Source organism: Macrotis lagotis, chromosome 1 (assembly GCF_037893015.1).
Source record: "Macrotis lagotis isolate mMagLag1 chromosome 1, bilby.v1.9.chrom.fasta, whole genome shotgun sequence".
NCBI classification, from domain to species: domain Eukaryota; kingdom Metazoa; phylum Chordata; class Mammalia; order Peramelemorphia; family Peramelidae; genus Macrotis; species Macrotis lagotis.
In genome coordinates, this window is record NC_133658.1 from 282,030,874 (window position 1) to 282,054,768 (window position 23,895).

Genomic DNA, 23,895 nt, shown 5'->3' on the forward strand with positions numbered 1-23,895 from the left:
CCTGAGAAAGTTCATACATACTAAACTTCCTTGATTATAAGATCCTAGGATGATTTTCCTCCTGGTATATTTATATTTATTTCCTTAAATATTTCTCAGTTACATGTAAAAAAAATTAAACATTTAAGGCAGTTGGGGCTGACTTGCCAAGGGTCACACAGCTACCAACGTAGATTTTATTGTAAATCAGGAGTTCTTACCTTTTTTGTATGTTTTGGACTCCTTCGACTGTCTAGTAAAGCCAATGGATCCCTTCGCAATAGAATGCTTTTAAATTGTTTGGCTTCATAATGCCTGTATCTGGAGTCAGAAAGATTTGAATTAAAATTTGGCCTCTGGGGCAGCTAGGTGGCACAGTAGATAGAGCACCAGCCCTGGAGTCAGGAGTACCTGAGTTCAAATCCCACCTCAGACACTTAATAATTAATTACCTAGCTGTGTGACCTTTGGGCAAGCCACTTAACCCCATTGCCTTGCAAAAAACAAAACAACCCTAAAAAATAAAATAAAACAAAATAAAATAAAATTTGGCCTTAGCTATTTACTAACTGTATGACTCTAAGCAAGGCATTTAACCTCTGTCTCGGTTTTCTCTTCTGTAAAATAAGGCTAAAATAGCACCTACCTCCCCAGACATTGAAATACTTTGCAAACCTTAAAGCACCATATAAATGTAGCAATTATTATTAAATATATAAAATAAAATTCATGGAATTACAGAGGAAACTAATTATGCTGAAACACAGTTATCAAATAAAAAAACAAAAAAAACAAGCTCACAGACCCCATGTGAAGAATACTTGTTATAAAGGGAATATTGGGTACCTGTTTCTGCCATCCTAACATGTACACTTTCCCTTCACTCTGGTGTTTGTTTTGCAGATTGGAGATAGGAATGGAGAACTCACTGCCCGCATGAACATTGCCCAGCTCCAGCTAGCCCTTGGTGGGGATACCAACACCAAGAGAGGGGACAAGTCTCACTACCCTGGCTATGAAGCTCAAGGTAGGTTCTTTCTGGAATCCTACTAGTCCTCATGTTATCCAGAGAATGTGGGATAAAGAGATGTTATGGATGCTTTTTATGTGGATAGGAAAAGTAGACATGGTCAAAGGTTTTTACCTTTTTTCATGAAGTAAACTTGGCCAAACCCAACATTAAGATTAAAATAGGATGTTACCTTGTTACAACAAAACAGGGAGGGAAACAGTTTCTAGATTGAGAGAAATGAGACACGGGACAGTTTGTGTCTTGCTTCAGTGACGGAAATGAGATAGACAAGGATTCGTGCCTCATTTCAGTGAGAAGAACCAGATCCCACTGTGACTTGCAGTGAAGGGCAAGAGAGCTAGATTATGTACAGGATTTTGATCTTTGAGCCCAAGATTTAGGATCCCTAGGGGAGGGAAGGAAAAAAGGCCATTCCTTAACCCCCACCCCCACCCCCACCCTGTGAATATGATTGTTGCTAGCTCCTGGATGGTGCCCTCCCCCTAGAGTAAGCTCTGGGATCAGAGAAATCTGCAGTTTTGGCTGCAGAGGACAGAGATCAGAAAAGCATTACTCCAAAGAAGGCTGTACGACCCCAGCCCAGACTTGCTCTCCTGGATAGAGGGGAAACCCTGCTGGAGCTCTCTGTGTCTCATGTCAAACCATCTGGAAAATGTGGCCAAGTCCATACCAAAAGTGTTATATGCAGCTCTGCCACATTTTAGAAAGATCATTGACAGGGGCACAGTTGGAAGAACCCTGATTCTGGAATCTGAGGATTTGGGTTCAAGTTCTGCTTTGGACTCTTGCCATCTGTGTGACCTCAGTCAAGTCAATTAATCTCTCTGGATCTTATCTGTCAAATAAGGGAGTTATTCAGGTCCTTTGGGAGCTGCAAGACCTTGGACAAGTCATTTTACCTCTGTGGGCCTCAGTTTCCTCATTTGTAAAGTGAGATTGTTGAACTAAATGGCATCAAAGGTCTGTGTCAGCTCTAGATCTATCATACTGCTGGTGAGGGAATTCAAAACTCTGTTGTATAAGAGTAGGCAAAGTAGGTGGGGGTGGTTAACCTGGAGAAAAGATTGAAGAGGGGCGAGGTACAGCTGTAGACAAATATCTGAGGGGTTGTCACGTTGAAGTGAGAACAAACTTGTTCTGTGAGTTTTTGAAGATCAGAAGTAGGACCAATGGGATAAGGCAGCATATTTCTACATAATATAAGAAAGAACTTTCTAACAATTAGAGCTGTCTGAAAATAGAGTAGGCTGCCTTGGGAATGAGTAAGTGTGTTCAAGCAGAGATGAAGGACCATCTGTCAAGGATGCTCTAGAGGGGTTTCCTGTGCTGGGTGGGAGTTTGACTAGATCTTAATAATTCCTCAGGTTTATAGAGTGCTCCTCTGTTTTCAAAGGTCTTTTTTGCACATGACCTCAGAGATTCTTTGAATTCTTAGCCTAGGAAGGATTCCTTCCAGGCCTGCTTTGGAGTCAACTCCCTTTCACTCCCCCTCTCCCCTATCCCTCAGTTTGTTTATTTTTTTTTGTCCTTCATTTTCGAAGAAGACTATGACATCAGGGAGGTGATGCCATGACAAGCATGTAAATTGGATTTGAGTGAGGGGGATGCTGTGGTAAGTCACCAGCCTCACCTTCTCCTTCAGAGCCATCTGGGTCCAGTGGCCAGTTATAAATCACAGCAGCTGGAGATGGCCCTGGATGCAAGGCAATTAAGGTTAAGTAACTTGCCCAAAGTCACACAGTGAGTCAATATCTGAGGCTGAATTTGAACTCCCATCCTCCTGACTCCAGGGCCAGTGCTCTATCCACTGTTCCACCTACCTGCTTGTATCCTGTGTTCATTTCCACTGAATTTTGCAAACTTTTTCATCATGAGACTTCCCCCAAGGACATCCCACAACCCCTTTGTTTCATATCCCCCATCACTAATACTCAATCAGTAGGCATTTAATATCTGGCATTATATAATGACATTATATAATACTGGAAAAATAAAAACAAAAGTGAAACCATACCTGCCCTCAAGCAGCTAAGAGTTCCACCAGATGTGACAAATATACTTTAGCAAGAGTAAATAGAACATACCATTTTTGGAACTCTACAACATATCTCTTCTCCAAAATTGCCCTGAGACCTTCTAACTTCTTTTAAGAGACCAGGCTTAGTGAGAGACTGGGCAGCTTATTCCAGGAAGTTTTAGATGACAAAGCATCCTGTTTCCCCAGCTGTTCCAAAGATTTCATGTCCAAAAGATTCAGGGAGCCCATAGTGGAGGCAGGTGACCTTGCAGAGGTCTCTGCCAAGGCCACTGGAAACAGATTTCAGTTTGCCTTCCCCACCCTCATGGAGACAAAAAAGGAAGACAAAGCCAAGTTGTAGGGATGGATTGCCTTCCCACTCGGAAATAAGAGTGTGCAGTGGAGAAGGAGGAAGAGGATACTGGGAGTGTGTGCCCTTTTAATTAGGCAGCATTTGGCATCCAAGACCCAGCTGCCTATAACGACCTCATTCATTGGAACTGCCACTGATCCATTTCCCCAGGTCAATTCTGTTCACAGCACAAGTACAGAATGTTCTCCTGGAAGAAAAAGTAGAAGGAATAGAAGTGGGAGGTATGTGGAAAAATATAGAGACGAGGAGTGAGAATGGGGTGGTAGAGTCTGTACATGCTTCCTAAAGGAAAGGAAGGGCTGAGCCAAGTCAGAGGCCTTAATCTTCCCTGTCTCTCTCAGGAGGATTTCTTATGGTGTTTGTTCAGATTTCTTTCCTTATGACTTGGGATAGAGGGATGAGATGCCTTCCAATGCTTCCTCCCTGAAGACAGGGGTTCACCCAAGGTCAGCCTAACTAGACCTGGAATAGATCTCAAAAACCAGTACAATCCAAACACTGGTATATATATATATTAGTTAAGATGTCACAGCTTGGCCAATTTATGAGATTCTGCTGGGCCTTGTTGCTTTTCTCATTGTTGCTACTTTTATTATGGGGGTGGGGGAATAAGGGAAGGGAAAATATTTATAAAGTACCTACCACAGGCCAGGCCTCATGCTAAGTGCCTCCCAAATATTATCCCATGATCTTCACAACAACCCTTGCAGGTTGGAATTATTAATGATCCCCGTTTTATAGTTGATGAAGCAAATAGAGGTTAAATGAGTTATTGAGCATCACACAGTCCAGATTTGAACTCAGGTTTTCACTGGAGGCCTAGCACTCTATCCATCATGTCAGTCAACTGTCTATGGCACAATATATGGCACAATATGGCACAATAGTTCCACCCTAACTCAACGTTTCCACTAGGACCAGGATAAGAGAATTTCTCTCAGATTGATTCATAAATGCTAGTCTCCACTCTCTATGGAGGAAGGAGAAACCAAGATGCCATGAATAAACTGTTTGGACACAGAATATAAAAGACAAAGACTCCTCTTGACTCTTTTCTGGTTGGAAGGAAGCCCCAGTCTTAGGAGATAGCCCAGCAATCAGTGGACAGATGCTATTCAGATGAGGATAAGTGGCAGTTAACAATGGGTAGCAGTGGAGGTACCATCTTGGGCTAATAAAAACAGCCAGACCAATAATTGTTACAGTGCTTTAATGTTTACCAGGCAGTTTACATATATCTCATTTGATTTGGGTTGACTTAATCCCTGGGTCAGACTTTCCTATGCCTTCCAGGGAAGGGAAAGGAGCATTATTTGGTCCTATGATATCCTAGTTCAATTGCTAGAACTGACACCAGAAAGGGGTGGCCAGTATTCTCCTGGTCAGCTCCATTGCTCAGATATGTCACGCTTCTCTATAGGCCTTGGCACAGACTTGGAGAAGCTTGCCAGCAGCAAAAAGTAGGGGAATGGGGCCCTTACTTCTGGAAAACAAAAGGTCTACCATCAGAGGGCTCCCACAGACCCTCTATGTCACCGCCAGGTTTTCTTCTCAGACCAATAGGAAAAGTGAAGGGTGACAGACAAAAAAACAACTGAAAAAACTATTGTTATGTACCAAGAGATAAAGCAACTGTCCTCTGTTCCTCTGTACTTTACTCTGGCTCTACATTCCTCTCTGAGGGTAACTGCTAGGCATATATCATAGATTGGGGAGGGAGAGGGGCCTTTCTGTGGTAACAGCCTCCAGAATTCCTTCTTGGAGTCTGTGATACTGCCTGGGAAGACCTGCTTTATTTTCTGCAGTTGAGGTCCAAAGTGGATAGAAATTTCATCACATATTTGGAAAGAGGCTGGTGTCTCCCTTGGAAGCATCAGTCCCTCCCACAGAGTTAATAGTGGTTTGAAGAGAGCAAATTTCTCAGGGAGGCAGTTAGAGAAGATCTGGCCCAGAAAATGAGTGCTGGGTCTAGACTTAAGCCCTAAGCTCTCTCTTGGACACTGCTCCTCCAAGATGTTGGGAAAGAGCACCTACATAGTCAGAAATCTTCAGCACTTCTGTGGAAAATCAAGATAGTGGTATTCAGAGGCAGCAAGGTGGCACAACCCTGGGGTCAGGAGGACTTGAGTTCAAATCCAGAGTAAAATATTAATAATTGCCTACATCGCCTTGCCAAAAAAAAAAACAAGGTTCTGTGGGTGCTGGGTATGCTGTCTTCCTTAAGTTTTTGTGGGTAGCCAAGTCCTGAGGAAAGATAATGGATCATGGACCAGTGGGTAGAAACTCATTGAAGACCACAGAGTTGGGGTCTGTCTATCTCCAATCAGAAATCTTGGACATCCGGTCCTTCCCAAGAATTAGAGGTCAGAAAAGACCAAGGATCATGAGTTCCTGGAAAAATCAACAAACAGGAAGCAGGTAGGCCATGGCAGAGTGATGGTGGGGGATTCCTTGCTCTACTGAGTTCTGAGTCAAAATTCAATTCTTACCTTCAATCACTCCTTCTCCATTTAGAGCTTAAAGTCAAAATAAGATCTGAGACTAAGATCTTTCAGAAGACCAAGGTGGGGCCAGGAGAAGACTGAGAGTTAGTGGGGATGGTCTTGGAAGCTCAGATCAGGATAAAGACAGGATCTGTGATTCTGTGTAAGGAACTCCGGGATGAGGAAATTTCTTCCACCAGTGCAGGTCAGCATCCCTACCACTTAAAGTCTTAGCTGCCTAGAACAGAGAAACTGATAATTTGCTCAGAATCACATAGCCAGTATGTGTCTATGGATTGAATTCAGGTTTTTCCTGCTCCTTCCACTACATAATGCTACCCTCAGAACAGTGGCACCAAATCTGAGACCCTTGTACAGAATTGAAGGGGCCCAAATTGGGGAATCTCAGTACTGGAGGATCCTGGAGTAAGGAGTTACGACTTGTAAATGTGGATGAAACCAGAGAGGAGGTTGGGATATGACAATAGGGGAGGACTCAAGTTAAAAGGAAATCTTGGAAAAGAAAAATTCTAAGTACAAGCCAGTTAAAAGGGAGAGAGAGAAGAAGATGGTGGAGCAGAGCTGGGAAGGGGCAGGCCTCAAGAGAGTAGAATAGGTCTAAAAAGATGAGAAATTGAAAACTGTCAGGTCTAACTTGGATAGAGGGATTGGATGTTTTCCTGAAAGCTGGCTGAATACATCCCCAAGGGAACTTATAGAGCTATGCCTAGACATCCACCACATGGACAGTGCCCACTTTATGGGGTATCCCCTGGGACAAAGGTCCTAATGCCTTCCCTAGGAGACCTACAGTCCTGTTCCTTCCCCTTGACTGGTCCCCTCTTCTACTGGCAATGATTCAGAGCCAGCATGGGGGTGGTTGAGTGGGATGAGGGGAATAGCAATCTGATTTTCCCTTCAGTAGTTTTGTGGCTCTTTTGATTAGACAGAGAACCCTTTCACCATTAACCAATATAAGAATTCCTTCCCTAGGAGAGGGCAGAACCACAGACATCAGCGTGTATATGTGTGTGTGTGTCTGGTGTATCTGTGTGTATTTGTCTGTCTGTGTCTGTCTATGCTTGTGTCTGTCTGTCTGTCTGTCTTTGTGTCTGTGCATGTTGTTGTGTGTCTGTGTATGTTGGAGGGGGGTTGAGTAACAGGAAAAGTCCAGGCCTCTTAAACTCTGCCTTACTCTGTCTATACTGGCAAACTTCAAAACAGTTAATCTGCTCTAGAATTATAGGGTCATGAAGAAAACCTGTGGAAATAGGGTTTCCTTAAAAATAGATTAAACAAATGTAACTTAATAATATATTTAAAGAGAGTGAATTCTTTAAAAATCCCAATTCAGAAAAAGAAAACCATATTAGAAACAAGGATAAAAATATAAACCTAATTCTTATAACTTTACATGTGAATGTATTAAATAGTACAATAAAACAAAAAAGTTACAAATTGAATAAGAAAATAAACCCAAAATCTTTTGCTCATCTCTTCATTCTTTTTTTCCCCCCCTTTAAAAAATAGTCTTGGAAGGGAGGGTAGGGGAAAAAGTGTAAAATTCAAAACCTTACTTAAAAATAAAAAAAAACTATTGTGTATAATTGGAAAACAAATAAAATATTTATATAATAAAAATAGTCTTGGGTGTAGTAAATAGAGCACTGGTCCCAGAGTCAGGAGGACCTGAGTTCAAATCCAGGCTTAGAAATTTGATATTTATTAGCTGTGTGACCTTGGGCAAGTAACTTAACCCCATTGTCTCCCCAAAAAAATATTCTTTGTTATATGGAATGGAGAGGGGTACTAGAAGAAATTGGGCAATGTAGTCACAAATTATATCAATAAAAATTTTAAAAGGAAAAAGAAAGAATTATAGTCACCCAAGAGCTAAATTGTTCCTCTTTCATAAGAAGGGGACACTTTTCTCCATTTTCGTGGAGAATAACTTAGGAATAGCTGAGATATAATGGAGGATGGCATAATTGCACTACCTTTCCCATAAAGACCAAGCCCTACTCCTTTACCCATTGCAATTCCTTATTAGGGTGGGAAGGAAAAGAGAATGGGCGGGGGGGGGGGGGGGGGGGGGGGGGTAGATTTGTCACTAGAAAATGCAAAGAAGGAAGAACTGATTAGGGAGCAAAAGTCCCTCTCATTGGAACAACCCTGCCTTCCCTCCTGAGGAGCTGACTCTTTGCCTTGGGACATCTTAAAAGATCTGGATGGTCTAACAGTAGTGGGGTTTAAGTGTCCTCTCTCCATTCCCTGTCTCCAAGCCAACTGGTCCACAGGACAGGAAGAGATGGGACTTTTAGGTCTTTGGTCCTTCCTTCTCCCCCATGTCTCCTCTTGAAAAAGGCCTGCCAGATAGGGTCCTCTTGGTCACTTGCCTTACTGCTTCCTTTTCACCAGTCACCTCCAACCCTAACTCTCCCTCATCTGCAATCACCAAAGGACATTGATGGAGCAGATGAAATCTCAGGTGACTTTTACCTCTGGTAAGAGGTTTTTGCAAGGCAAACGGGGTTAAGTGGCTTGCCCAAGGCCACACAGCTAGGTAATTATTAAGTGTCTGAGACCGGATTTGAACCCAGGTACTCCTGACGCCAGAGCTGGTGCTTTATCCACTATGCCACCTAGCCGCCCCACTAGTATAGTTCTTAACCTTAGCTTGTTTATTTTTATATTCAGATAATTTTATTTCAGGATTAGTTGATTTCTTTTGGAATCTCTTTTTTTTTATTTTATGCACTTTTAAATGTTAATCTGAGAAGGGACCCCTAGGCTTTGTCAGACAAGCACAGAGGAGACACACAAAAGAAGGGAATAATCCTCTTCTCAGAGTAACATTAATTAAGTGCATAAAAATAAACTACATGAGATTTTAGAAGAAATCAAATACCCCTTCAGAAAGAGCTCTCTTGCCAGGTCCAAGTCCTCTTCAAGTAGAGTGGACTGGGAGAAGTCTGAGGCCCAGACACCCAAGAAATGGCAGAAAAGCCTGGACTTGCATGTTGGCACAAAAGGAATTGAATCAGGAGTAAGAAAAGAGAGGCCAGGAGGGAACCTAATTTTCTAACACCCTTTTCCTGAAGGCCTATAAAGGCTTCCCTGAGTAGTTCTCAGCTGGGGCCTCTTTGCAGAAGAAAAATGACACTTGCTATTGGCAACTTTCAGAGAAACCCTGAAAGAGATCCCAGGGCTCTGGACTATGCAAACTTCTCAACAGAAAATAAACATAATGTAATGGAACCATCTTCCTCCATATTTACTAGACCCAACCCATCAACGGGATATGTTTTCATTTAAGCAGTTCTTGTTGCAGTGGAAGTGAGCTGTCCTGAGCCAGCCACATTTTTGTCCAGTTCTAGTACCTGTGAAATATCTGGTGGAAGCAGGAACTTACTCAATGGCTGAGGATGGAACAAGGCCTGCTACAGGAGAGTGAATTCCTATGAACTGGCAGAAAGTAGGGCCTGTTTCCTCTGAGCCAGCTGCTACTGGGCCTTACCTATCAGTCCATCTCTCAAGGCTAAACAGCTATTCTCCAAAGACTATACACCAGACTTTCTGTCTAGTCTGATGTCCCCTTCTGACTGAGGGGCTGGGGATGAGGGAGCAAAGTCTAGCCCTCCAGATTCTTCAGAAAAGATCCTGCCAGTTCCAATCCATAAGCCCACCTTGGGGGAGGGCCAAGATCCTGCCTTTGGTGGGAGCAGCAATTTGAGAGAAGGCATGACCTCTTTCAGGGTCGGGACACTGATCCATCCTAGCTTTTTCAAGAGTCCTGCTGTCACCCTGAAATTTTTTCAAGTCTGTCTGAAGCTAGTTTGGATTCTACTATATCCCATCTCTATGGACCAAGTTCTCATTATCACTATAGGGTGACAAACCTTTAAAATTTCCCAAAGCCCCAAGTGGGACCCAAAGTTCTAGTTCTTTTATATGAACTTATACCTAGTCAGAACATCCTTGCCACCCACCCTTTCTCTGTTGCTCTCTGAATCTCTCAGTGAGACACACACACATACACACACGTACATACACACGTACGTACGTACGTACACACAAACACACACACACACACACACACACACACACACACTCTTTAACCTTGCTGAAATGGCAAGCCACTCAGAACAATTCAAAGTCATAAATAGGAAACCATTAAGAAGGTCAGCAATCATACTGGGGACCATTTTGCTGTCTCAGGTAAAAGTGCTACAGATTCCCAAACACCTTGGGCTATTTAGTAAGGGGAGGGACAGGAAACTGAAAGGGCCTCGTAAATACACCCTGAATGCTGGCAGTCAGAGGGAAGCTCAGCCAGTCCCTTGCAGAAAAATTTGAACTTTCTAGATTCAAAATACCTCAGCAAACTCCCCAAGACAGAGAACACATTTAGACTTGCCCTAGAGGTTTTCCGACGGTCAGCCACTGCCTGGCCACCATGCCAATAAACACGGAGGGCGGGAACAGGACTAGCCTAGAGACACATAGACAGTTTTTAGTCATTCAATTTCAGTCCTTCGATCTCCACATCCACCCCGGTCCCCACGGGAGCCAGAGAGATCCCATCTTCATGGTGGAGGACAAAGTGGTTTGGGAGGCCCTGTCCAGAGTCAACGGTCTTGAAGAAGAGGTGGGGAAATTGAACCTCATTCCCAAATCCTTGGGCAATGATTGGGGAAAAGGCCCTCCACCAAGACAGGGAGGGAGATGGAGAAAGATTTTCACCGGGTGTGGTAAGTAAAGGGTTCTGTTGGGAAATCATGGTTGGCAGTACCCTAGGACCTCCCCTACAATAGGAAGATAGGAAATAGCAGAAGATAGAAGAAGTAGGAGACATACTCCCAATTCTTGGGTGGGGAGGCACAGTTGTTATGATAATTTTACCTCTTATTACCACTACCACTCTCAAGCAAATTTCTATTTGGCTTTAAAAAGTATCATACAATTTCTTTTTAATTTTTTATATCAGACTTAACCATTTTTTTACTCTAGATTAGATTAAAGTTCATTGAAATTTATGCAGATGATCAAGGAAGATGACCCAGAAATTTAACAAGCAAGGACTAGGAGAAACCATGCCAACAGATGGGACTAAGTGGTCTTAGTTCTAAGTCCAAGTGGATAAACCCTCTTAGATAATTGAGAGACTACCTGGTCCCAAAGAATACCTTCCATAATAGGAAATAAATTGTAGTATAGGCAGGGTGAAAGAAGAAACTGGGTTGCCAAGATAGAACCCATTCCCAAAGGTCAAGATTAGACTCATTGCCAAGATAATAACACAATTGAGGTGTGTAGTCCGAATTGTCTAGGTGATTTCTGGTGATAACCCATATAAAATTACTAGTAGGAAAGCACTGTGAGGCTTTCAGGAAGAACAGAGATTAATTGCCTTAACCTAATGCTATTGCAGACCCAAGAAAAGCAGGGAGATGTGTAATTAACCACGCCTTAATAATTAGAAAACCTAGAGCATTTAATTGACCCCTTTCCCTCCCATTTTAGGTCAGGCAGGACTAGATTGTTGCTAGTACCCTAAGCAAATGAAGGCTGCCTTTCTTTGTCTCCAAATCAAAGCCAAGTTGGAAAGAAAAAAAAAATAGAGAATAACAAAAAACCTAAATTCCCAAACTGTGATCATTTGGAAAATGGGGGGAGGGTTCTTTTTTTTAAAAACCTTTTTTATGGATGTCTCTGCTTTTGAAACATCACCTCCATTTCTGAATCACTCCTCTCCTCCTCAGCAAGTCACCTCTTTTTACAAAGATTTAGAAGAGAGGGAGAGAAAAAGCAGTTTTTCAAGACCAATCAAGAAATAAATTGTTTGACAATATTTGCAGTATTCTAAACCCAGAGTTCCCTACCTTTGCCAAAAAGAAAACAAGGTACATGGAGAGTAGGTTTTTAAAATGAATCCAAGTCACTTAACTGAACTCTTGGGATATTGACATAAGACTGGAACGAGCAGAATTTGGACTCTGTCCAATTACTAGCACCCAGTCTCCTCTAAGGAACTTTATTGATGTGTGGCCAATTTTTGACCCTTCTTTTCCTCCCCATCCTCATCCCTTTCGTGCACATGCATGCACACACACACACACACCTCAGTATACCTCAGCTCAGCAAATCCTGTACCTAGGACACTGTGGTTATTTTAAAACAAAAGTTGGCGGCCCACTAGTTGGGTCAGGGCCATACTGCTCAGAACTCAACGATGCCCTTTAAAAAAAAAAACCAATTTATTTTCATCCCAGACAATTTCATTATCTGGTATTTGAGAGACGGCAATCCGGGATGTGCCCCCAAGTGATTGGGAGCCAAGGAAATGGCAGTGTTTGGCTGCCAGGCCAGCATTTAGACAAGCTACCTCTCATAGAGAGGATAGACATCCTCTTCAGCCTGCCCTGATTTCCTAGTCAAAGATGAGGTCTTGAGGGCAGGGAATCATGCCTTCATCTTTACATAATTCCCTTTAGTCCTCCCTTAGCTAAGCCATACATTTATTTGTTTAGCTGTTTTCCATTGTATCTGGCTCTCCATAGCCCCATTTGGAATTTTTACATGGCAAAGATACTGAAATGGTATGCCAATTCCTTCTCCATTTTACAAATAGATTTAAGTGATGTGCTCAGGGTCATACCAGATTTGAACTCAGGCCTTCCTGACTCCAGACCCGGCCCCCTATCCACCGCACCATCTAGTCACCCATACCCGTAGCAGGGGTTAGTTAGAAGCTAAACTATGTCATCAACAAGGCCAGTACCCCTAGAGGGCTAACCAAATTGATGTCATGAAAAGAGCATTGGACTAGGAGTAAAGATTCTATCTTCTCTTCCTGGATTCTGTTTCCTAGCTCTCCTATAAGTTAAGGGTTAAAACTATGCTAGTCATTTCACTTCTGGTATGTATCTGGAGAATATGGCTGGATTTGATCAGTGGTTCTCAAGCTTTGTGGTCTTTGCACTCTTAAAAATGATTGAGGATTGCCCAAAGAGCTTTCTATTGATATTTAACACAGTAAGCATTAAAATATCTTATTATTCACTGTGTTCATTATGAAAAAATTTTCAAAACTAACTTATTTTGCACTATATAAATTAAGGGCAAAGCACTTACAAATATTATTGCATTTGATTCTCAGAACTCAATGAGGTAAGAAACTATTATACTCATTCCATGTTATGCCTTCATAAACAATGGCATAAGCAATGTGCTTGCCCAGAGTCACACAGTCAATAAGTGTCTCACTCTAGGTCCATCACTCTATCCACTGTGTTACCTAGATGCCTCTAGAATGAAAGCTAGGGAAATAGTTTTGGCTTCATAGAAGCCAGAAAGGCTCTCAGACATGCCCATGTGTACCCAGACCATCCTTAGAGAACTGTTGAATTTAAATGATCCTAAGAGCCCAACTCTAAGTCTGTGATATTGAGATTCTCTCCAGTCCAATACAACTGTATCTGGATGCAAGGGACTACATGAATAGGCCTACTCCTAGTGGAGATAGTGACCACCCACTTGATGTGATTTGATGGTTCATCAGCAAACCATAACCTCAGATATTATTACCATTTATGGGACTCTTCAAGGGCCTTCTTTAGACCACATGATCATTTTAGCTAGGTTTGGAAGTTTTTTTACCTGGGAGAGTAAAATATATCATCTGATTTGCATTCATTAACCCTAGCTCAAATCCAACAACTTCTTTCTTCCATGAAGCACAGCTTGACCATAATAACTACAAGGAAACTTTCCTATAACATTTGTTGTTAATGGCATTCATTGAAACTGACTATATGATCTTGTTTTAATTAGTTTGTTGTTTGGGATTTTTTTTAAAAATGTGAATTCTAGAATTGTAGAATTATCTGCACTCACATATTTAGTCCAGAGGTTCTTTAATCTGGGTCTAATGAACTTGTGTCTTAAAAAAATATTTTAATAACCTTATTTCAATATAATTAGTTTCTTTTGTCCTATGTATTTTACTTTGTGCATTTTCACAGGCTTCACCATACTGCCAACAGGGTTTATCACCCACAAATATAATAAAATATCTTAAATATATGTCAATATATATGTATATATATATATAAATAAATAAATATAATGAAAGGTTAAGAATCCCTGCTTTAATCCTACCCTCTTACTTTAGTTATGGGGGAACTAAAGACCAGATAAGGGAAGTTCCTAGCCCAAGGTCATATAATTAGCTTAGCACTGAGCCAGGATGGCAATCTAGATCTCCCTTAAAATAAATTAGTTAAATCATAATGTGCTTGGAGAAGGTTGGCCCCCTGGGGAGTGTGGACAAATAGGTTGTAATCATGGTTCCCATTCAGACTTAACACTCTGCCTCAGAACAAATGACTTCCCTTTCTGGACTTTCAGATCCCCTTAGGATAGACAGTCAACAGTGAAAAAGGGATACTGAGAACTCCTAACCCAACTTTGGTATCTAGCCTTTTAAAACGAACTCAGGAAACATCCCAAAGCTAGACTTGTTGGTCCCCCACCGCAGATATATAGAATGGGGAAGTTAATGGAAATATTTGTCTTTGAAAAGTCACCCTTCGGGGCAGCTAGGTGGCGCAGTAGATAAAGCACCGGCCCTGGAATCAGGAGTACCTGGGTTCAAATCTGGTCTTGGACACTTAATAATTACCTAGCTGAGTGACCTTGGGCAAACTATTTAACTCCATTTGCCTTGCAAAAACTAAAAGTCACCCTGAGTAAATAGAGCACAGGTCCTGGAGTCAGAAGGACCAGAGTCAAATCTGGCCTCAGGCACTATAATTACTTAGCTATGTGACCTTGGGCAAATCACTTAACCCCATTATCTTGAGCTAAGGACTGGAAGATGAATAGACTGGAGTGAACAGCCTGGGAGTCAGTCTCAGAGAAATGTCGTCAGGTGTCACATTTTGGCAAGCCTTGAATGTCAGGCTGAGTAAAGACCCTCCAGTCCTCGAGGAATCCTTTCCCTCTCCCTGCTCTGCCCTGTTTCCTGGATGGTTGCCCAGTATGTTCAGGTGCCACAAGACTCCTGGCACCTGGGGGGGTACCAGACACAGGCTTCACTCCCCCAGATCCAAGGTTACTAGACGTTATCTCCACACTTCTATTCCAGGCAAGCAGCCAAAGAGATTTATTGCTTTGGTGTGAAGAGTGAGTGATGGTGTTTTTAAAGTACAGGCTGTTCCTTTCTCCTTTTCAGTTTTCACAGGTACCACATATCAGAGAACTTGTCATCTTGTGATCCTAGAAATGAGTAAAGAGAGTCCCCTTTGTGATCCAAACACCTTCTCTGCACCTTCACTAGATCCCAAATCTGGATTTGCCTTCAGTTGGAAAACAGAACTGAGGGATGACAGAGAGATGACTTAAATTTCTGAGGAAAGGGATACTTTGGAGACAGTGATCTGCATCCACAGGATGTGATCAGAGTTGGGGAAGTGGTCAGGTCCCAGGACGTAATTGGAGGCTAGGGAGTGGTCATGACTGAGAAAGTGAGCCATTCTGGTTATTTTCCTTCAGCATGCAATCAATTAGCGTGGGAGTTGGGGTAGAGTTCCCTCTGGGAGGCTAAATCCAGCCAAATACTTTTGACTTCAAGGTTTCACATGTCATTTCACCTTGACAAGTCACTTCCTTCCAGATTCAAAAATGCAAAGAAACAATGTGTTTCCCCACCCTAACCTAGTCGGTGATTGTCCATGAAACATAGAAAGATATTTGATGTTCTACAGGAAGGGAATGTGAAACCTACTGGAGATATTCTGAAAGGAACAGTTGAGATGCTTGGAATTATATCCTAACTCTATCCTACCACTATGTTAAGTCTTTAGCTTAGACCATGAGTAAGTCACTAAACTACTTTATGTCTTAATATCCTAATTTTTCTACTGACTATAATGACCCCCTTTCCTAGGTAACACTGAAGGAAGGGAGCAAAAGTCAGTGGTGAAGTCTCATAAGGCATTTAAGTCAACTACACAAATATATTTTTTCCTTTGTGTATCATCAAACTAAAAATATTAACTTTTAGGTCAGTTTCCCTACTACCCTCCCCACTTTGAAACAACTTTAAGCCTAGAAAACTTATATATACCTTATTCTATTAGATGAAGCCAAACTAATTAAGAAAAATGAATCTGTCTACATGTACAAATCCTTATGTGATTCATTCCAGAAAGGCATTTTTAAAATTCAGCTATATTATTTTCTATTTCCTTATTACCAGTGAATGATAATTAATTGGATAAATGTTCGTTAGTAAGGAGGTAACAACCAGAAAAGCCACAGCAATAAAAATAATTAGGGAGTTTGTCTCCTGACTTCGGGTTGATGTTCTCATAGACACTCTCCTACCTCAGTTCTTCTTTAGACAAATACTTTTGAATTTTTTAAAATCTTTATTTAAGGCAATGGGGTTAAGTGACTTGCCCAAGGTCATACAGCTAGGCAATTATTAAGTGTCTGAGGTCAGATTTGAACTCAGGTCCTCATGCCTCCAGGGCCAGTGCTCTATCTATCCACTGCATCATCTAGCTGCCCCATTTAGACAAGTACTTTTGGTCTGATTGTGACCATTGGCATGGAAACAGGTTTGCTGAGCTTGACTGTCTTAGATGAAACACAGCTAAGAAATCACAGAATTAAAATCAATTCTCAGTCCCTTAAAGTGCTATAGATTTCCTTTCCATTCATTTCAAGGTGTTTCCTCCCTTTTTGTGAAGCTGCTTTTAACGTTAGTATATTATTATAGACTTAAGAATTCAAGCATTGGATTTAAGTCATTCTACATTATCTCCCCATACCCATACAATTCATCTCTTTTGTTTAAAAATTTTACAAATTTTTAAATTAGGTACTACTAAAACTGATTTATAAAAATAGAAAAATCTTTATATAAGCTTATTTTATGTCATTTTCTAGTGAAAATCTACATTAGTTGTTATTGGTCTTTTATAATGATAATTTTTGTGCCATATTATTGTGTACACAAAATGAACAACTGCTGAAATTTTAAATCCTAGCAATTAAAAGTGGTTGTAACAAAGCTGCACTTAGTTACTGCTCACAAGAAATGATGTGGTTGAAATTACAGTACATATACTGTACCAAAGAAATCTGTAATAATGTAGAATCCCATATTAACATTCTGATAAGCCTCCTTATTTTTACAATAATTGTGCCATTGTACTTTCAGTGATGTTACTTAAACCTATACAGTGCCTGGCCATTTACTCTTAGATGGAAAATTATATTAAAACCAAAAATGCTTCTAACCTTTTATTTAAGTAAAAGATGATTTGTACTAATTAATAGGTGAGAATTGTTCCCCAAATCTTTTGGTTACCATAACTGCTTATTGTAGTAAACTCAGTTTTGTAAAAATTGACATTAAGTGAAATCTGAAACCCTTGTGCCTAACAATGACTATTACTTGAGTTAAGTAGAATTTGGCAGGAATATTAGAAATCTTGTCTATAAGAGGTGATGAATGTGAAGGAGATCTTGATTGTTTAATAAAGTTTTTATCTTTCAAAAAAAAAAGAAATCACTAGTGGATAGGTGGCATAGTGGATAAAGCATCGGCCTCGGAGTCAGGAGTACCTGGGTTCAAATTCAGTCTCAGACACTTAATATAATTACCTAGCTGTGTGGCCTTGGGCAAGCCACTTAACCCCATTTGCCTTGCAAAAACCTTAAAAAAAAAATCACAGAATTTGAGATTGGAAGGGACCACAGCCAACATTCTGACCAACCCATACACAAAAGAAATCCCCATTATAATGTATGTGACAAGTAGTTATCTAGTTACTGCTTGAAGACCTCTCTGGGAGGGTGAGGGAGCAGATAGAACCCACCGATCCTTGAAATACCTCATTTTTCCTTTAGAATGAGCTCTAATCATTAGGATATTTTCCCTGATATTGAGCCAAATTTTGCCTTTTTGAAATTCCCCCAGGTTCCCATTGCTCCTGGCTCTGTCCCCTAGAGCCAAGTGCCTCTGTCTTCACATGACAACCCTTCAAATACTTCAACATAACCAACCTGTTCCCTCAATCTCTTCCCTCTTTTTGAAAATAGAAACAATATTTACCATCTCCAATTTTGCAGGACTTTTCATTTTTTCCTTGATCTTTCAACTATCACCCATAGTGACTCAATAATAACATATGTCAGAACTCAAGGATATGGTTTATCTGGTCTACTTGATTTGAATTCATCAAAGGCAGCTAGTATCCCATTTTTTAGATATGTTCCCTAAGAATATAATTGTCATTGCATGGGTAAACAATAAAGAGTAAAACCTTGATTAACCAATTAGTTTTTCTAGATCTCAGTTTCCTAATCTCTAGAATGAGAGAATTAGACTATGGCCTCTAAGGTCCAGGTACAGATCTTTGGTTCTCTGCCACTCAAAAAATGTAAAAACATTCTCTCTATATGCCCTTTAAGTGAAAGGAGAAAATGAGAGAGCAAAGCTTATACCAGAATTTTATTTAAAAAGTAACTTACTAGGTTTAACCCAATTTCCTTTACATCCTCCAACCCCACTCCTATTTGTGAAGATCCTAAATATTCAGAGCCATGATCCTTAGCCTGGTAAAATCCCAAGGACTCTATCCAAATGAGGAAAACCTTTTTAGGGCTAGTCAAAACCATTAGTAAGCACCATGATTGGTCATTGGACTAAACAAATTTGTTAACAAGGGCAGCAAAGGTTTTCTATGTAACCTCAAGTCAACAATAAAATTCAATTACCCAAAATAGCCCAGGTCCTGAGCATTTTTGCTGACTGAGTCATCACTGAATATGACTGGTCTTCATTGTCTTCCCAGGGGCCAGGCCTAAGAGGATCCAAAGGCACAGTGTAGAGAGCCTGGATTTATTGAAGTTTCCACTGGAAAAGGTAAGCATACTTGAGTTGAGCAAGGAGAGAGAGAGAGAGAGAGAGAGAGAGAGAGAGAGAGAGAGAGAGAGAGAGAGAGTGTGTGTGTGTTTATAGTGGACTGGTTTGAGGGAAGGGAGGTCATGACTAGAGAGACACTTCAGAATTACTAGGTTGAGGAGATTAAACATCAGTGGAGTGGTTTATTGACCTATCTCATTTATATAAATTCTGCAATTAGCAGATATCCCCATCAACAACAGGATTAAAGAGGGAGGGTTTCTAGGGAGCAGGGAACTACTGAAAAATCTGAAAAAAGGCACTCAGCCCCTAAAGCCCAGTGAGCTGTTTACAGAGCAGCAAAATGACCCTTTTTGTTAGAACCATCTCACCATTAATGTTTCTTCCCTTTTAGCTCTGACTGATAAATGTGGACCCTTTATTGCTCTGAGTTGGACTGAAGAGGGCTGAACAGAGCTACTTTAAAAAAGCCCATCTGTCCTGTTCTTAACCCTGATACCCAAGGTGTTTCCTCTACTAACATTACCATTTTGAATTTATTTTGCTCATTGTGCACAAAATGCTCAAAGGTCTCACACCATTCGATTTTCCCCATCCCAACTATCTCATGCTAAGAATTCCTAGACAAGAGATGAAGAGCATTTGGACATATTAAAAGATGGCAACATTGACTAAAATTGGCTTCTCCTTGTGGGTCTTTTCCTTTCTGTTCACTTTTTAAAAAGTCATTTTAAATCTTCTGCCACTGCTTTTTTTCTCCCTCTTGGAGTATGACTGCAATAATAACATCAAGTCGAGAATACCATCCATTTAATGTTTAAATGAAGACCAAAACTTACTTTCTTCAATTTTTAAAAGTTGTCTTATGTATTATGTATTTAACTCAAAAGCTTTCTTTCTTCCTTTTGGATTGAAATCATCTCTCACAACACATTCAGTTTTGATTTATGTTTATCATGGTTGCAAATGTAAAGCCTATATATCAGATTGCCTTCTGTCTGGGGGAAGGAAAAAAATTGTGAAACTCAAAACCGTGCCAAAAAAAATGATTGGTAGAAACTACTATTGTATGTAGTTGGAAAAACCAATAAAATATTGATGTAAAAATAAATAATGATAACATCAAACCTGAAAAGTAAAAAAAAGTATAATTATTTAATGTGAAGCAGATCAAAAAAGAAAAACCAATCAATGTTTGTCATTTATACAAACACTAAGTAAATTAAGCATCTTCACTATGTGCTAAATTCTAGGTTTTATTTCTGGATCCAATATCATTTGTAAATATTCTTTAATCCATACAGAGAAATATCTCCATTTGTAGACCTGAGGGCCTGACTGGCCCAGTCCAAAAGAGGAAACCTATTTAGGGCAATTGATCACCTTTAGTCCCATTAGCTTTGACTTGAAATAATAGGTAGAGCTTAGACCAAGCAATTGAAACTAAGGTCTGTAGTGTTTTTCTCTTTCAAAATCATCAGAACATAGTATTTTGTAGTTTTGTTTAAATGGAGGATGGATTGGGGATACAGCAATCAGCAAACATATATTAACCCCTTAGTATGTACAGGCACTGTGCTTGGATGTAGGAGATCAATTAGAAGGTTATTGCAATGATTCGAGCAATAAAAATGGAGAATTTCAATTAACTCCTGGTGATTTTGCACAGACAGCACATCACTCATTTTTCAAAGTGTGTTGCTACCTCATTTGTTTCTAAGTACCACTTTTTCTCCATAGACTTCTAACCTATCTATTGTCTTACTTCACTGGTTTTTTTTAAGGTTTTTGCAAGGCAAACAGGGTTAAGTGGCTTGCCCAAGGCCACACAGCTAGGTAATTATTATTAAGTGTCTGAGACCAGATTCGAACCCAGGTACTCCTGACTCCAGGGCCGGTGCTTTATCCACTATGCCACCTAGCCGCCCCTCTTCACTGTTTTCTAAGGCACACTTTTCATCATATCTCTACGCTGTTCGAGAAGTTCCAGTTCCTTCTTATCAAATACAGACTCCTCTTAGACTTTAACAGACCCTCAAAATCTGATATCACTCTACCTTTCTAGGCCTGTTTTATTTTACTCTCCTTCATGTACTCTATATTCCAGTCAAATTGGTCTACTTTCTATTCTGAGTGCAAAACACTCTTATCTCCCCCGTGCCTGGAATGCACTCTTTCCCCAACTCTTAGAACTTCTTCCTTCAGAGTTCATCTCAAGTGCCACCCCTCCCCTTTCTCTGAACAGTCCCTCTCCTGGAAAAAAATATTTTATTTACATTTTATATTGAATTTTCTGTGTACATATTGTTTCCTTCTAATAGAATATAAGCCTTTCTAGCTGTGTGATCCTGGGCAAATCACTTAATCTGTTTGCTTCAGTTTCCCCAAGAAGGAAATGGCAAACCACTCCATATCTTGCCAAGGAAACCCCAGATAGGGTCATAAAGAGTCAGACAAAACTAATCAACACAACAACAATAACAAAATTGTTTCCTTCCATTAGAATGTAAAACTCTTTGAGGGTAGAAACTATTACTTTATCTTTTTTCTTTTTGTCATAGTCCCCTAGAACACAGAGAGCAAAAATAGGGACTGGACCTGTGATTTCATTGGTACAGGGAAGAAATTCTTGGTATCTTCTATATATGCCATTTGGTATCTTCTATATAACTTGTTGTCTCTTTTTTACTTAATAGTATTTTTTTTTCCAATTGCATGTATACTTGGATTTCAACATTCGTTTTTGTAAAAATTTGAGTTCAGGGGGCTGCTAGGTGGCACAGTGGATAAAGCACTGGCCCTGGAGTCAGGAGTACCTGGGTTCGAATCTGGTCTCAGACACTTAATAATTACCTAGCTGTGTGGCCTTGGGCAAGCCACTTAACCCCATTTGCCTTGAAAAATCCTAATTAAAAAAAAAAAAGAATTTGAGTTCAAATTTTTCTCCTTCTCAAAGACAACAAGCAATCTGATATAGATTATGCAGGTATAATCATGCTAAACATACTTCCATATTAGTCACATATAACTTATATTCTTAAAGAGTTGCCTAGGGCACTACCAGTGAAGTGACTTGCCCAAGGTTACACAGTCAGTATATGTCAGAAATGGGACTCAAATCCACGTCTGGTCCCCCTAATCAGTTCCATGATAAATTCTTCTGAGGGATTTTTTATCTTATTCTTTCTTATTTAATTAGCAAGCTATTAAGAGGTGCTAGGAATTAGAGGTTACCCCTAATTTTAAGGAATGGCTCATAGAAAGTAACCACCAAGAACTCCCAAAATTGTTTTAATTGCATAGAGTATGAAATTGACCTCAGGGGACATTTCTAATGGACTTTACTACCACAAGTATCCTGAAAATTCATCTAAGGGAAAGTTGGAAATGCCTTTGCGATCTTGGACTTCACCTGGGATCCTGTTTTCTCAATTCCAAAATGAAGATAAGATCTTCTTTGTCTGATCCACACAGCTGATATGAGTCTCAAATGATATTACATATATAAGAGCACTAAAAAGTATGAAAAATATCTTGTCCAAATTCTAGGAGTTATTTCTTAGCAAATGTGCTGCCTAGATTTAAAAACAAAACCTTGCTCAATTTTCCAGGACCTTTTTCAACATTCCTTTCTTGTTGTTTTTTTTTTTTCCCCATGACAGAACCAGAATGGAGACAGCCACCACATGGTAGAGCTGAAGATGGCAGGCAAGGATTTCTTTTCCCTTTCTTTGAAAAGCCAGAAATACCTTGAGGGTCCTCAAGAAGGAAGCAGCCTTCCCTTAGATAGCACCCATGACATCCAAATCCAGATCCCCCAGACGGTAAGATATTGATTATTCTCATCACTTTCCTAAGCCCATTCCTTTGGGATCTGATCTGATCTGAGGAGTACCCAGTTCTCAGGGCTGTCCCTAATGGGACATTGAAGCCAATTAGCATGCTCAACCCTGCAACAGTTTGTATTCTGGTGAATTTGGGGTAAATCATCCAGAGAGGGCAGCTGGAGTGAGAAAAAGGGAATCCTAAGGAGGAGAGATAATAATAGGATCTCAGTTCTAGAAAGGACCATAGAGCTCATCTAGTCCAATCCCCTCATTTACAAGTAAGGAAACTTGGTTCCATAAAGAAATGATTTTCCCATTCGCTCAATTTTTTTGAATGCCTACACAGCACTGTAGGTCAGCTAGTATGTGCAGTGGATAGAATGCTGCGTCTGAAATCAGAAAGACTCATCTTCCTGGGTTCAAATCTAACCTCAAACACTTCCTAGGGCATGACCCTGAGCAAGTCACTCAACTCTATTTGCCTCAGTTTCTTGATCTGCAAATGAGGAAAAGAAAATGGCAAACCATTTTAATATCTTTGCCAAGAAAACCCCAAATGGGGTCACAAAGTCAGGCACAAGCAAAAAACGACTGAACAATAACACACAAGATTATATCAGATGCTGCAGAGAAACAAGGAATATGTGCAGTGCTTGGCCCTGTCTTCACAGACATGACCATCACCCATAGAAAGTTCAATGCCAATGTCCTAATGAAGGAGATGTCCCCCAGGAGCCCGTGGTAAGTAAGTTTCAGAAAGGTAAAGCAGAAAAAAGACAAAGGACAAGTGCATCATCGGGGAGGGGGGGCTCCAAACAGACTTAGAGGTACTCCTAGGCAAGCCTTTCCCATCCTTCCCATCAGCACCATCCCCTGCTGAGCTGGCAGCCCCCATCACTCACACTCAGCCTGCTCCATCTTCTCCCCTGAGTTTCATCCTGGAGCTGCTGCCTTAGCACCGAGGGAGGACCCTGTGAAAAAGACAAAAGCTTAGAGGGTGGGCTGTTGGAACAAAGTGTCCTTATAACTTGGAGGGCTCCAAGAGATCTTTTAGTCCCTTGCCTTTGCCTTAGGAACTGGACAATGCTGAGATTATACACATGTGAGTCTCATCTGAGTTCCCCGTGACCTTGGTCAAGAGCAGTAGGGGTTAGAAGAGGTGCTGCCTGGAGGCCTGGGGGGTCCAGCTTCCTGCTTCCTGCTCCTTTCTCCTATGGTTTTCCCAGCCTCACCCTCCACCCCC

At 40.7% G+C, this 23,895-nt stretch overlaps 1 protein-coding gene and 1 long non-coding RNA gene across 4 annotated transcripts in view; one reads left to right on the forward strand and one right to left on the reverse strand.

Moving 5' to 3' along the window:
* The window catches only part of LOC141505147 (uncharacterized), a 115,829-nt gene extending 91,971 nt beyond the window's left edge, over nt 1–23,858 (reverse strand). Inside the window, exon 1 of the long non-coding RNA XR_012473548.1 lies at nt 23,555–23,858. This is a non-coding gene — a long non-coding RNA (uncharacterized LOC141505147). The remainder of the gene's footprint in view (nt 1–23,554) is intronic.
* GPSM1 (G protein signaling modulator 1) overlaps nt 1–23,895 on the forward strand; it is a 126,349-nt gene that overhangs the window by 74,668 nt on the left and 27,786 nt on the right. For all 3 annotated transcript variants that reach the window (XM_074210691.1, XM_074210690.1, XM_074210692.1), the window contains exons 9-11: nt 883–1,006; nt 18,755–18,825; nt 22,488–22,649. In XM_074210691.1, coding sequence (XP_074066792.1) covers nt 883–1,006; nt 18,755–18,825; nt 22,488–22,649 — 357 coding nt within the window. The remainder of the gene's footprint in view (nt 1–882; nt 1,007–18,754; nt 18,826–22,487; nt 22,650–23,895) is intronic.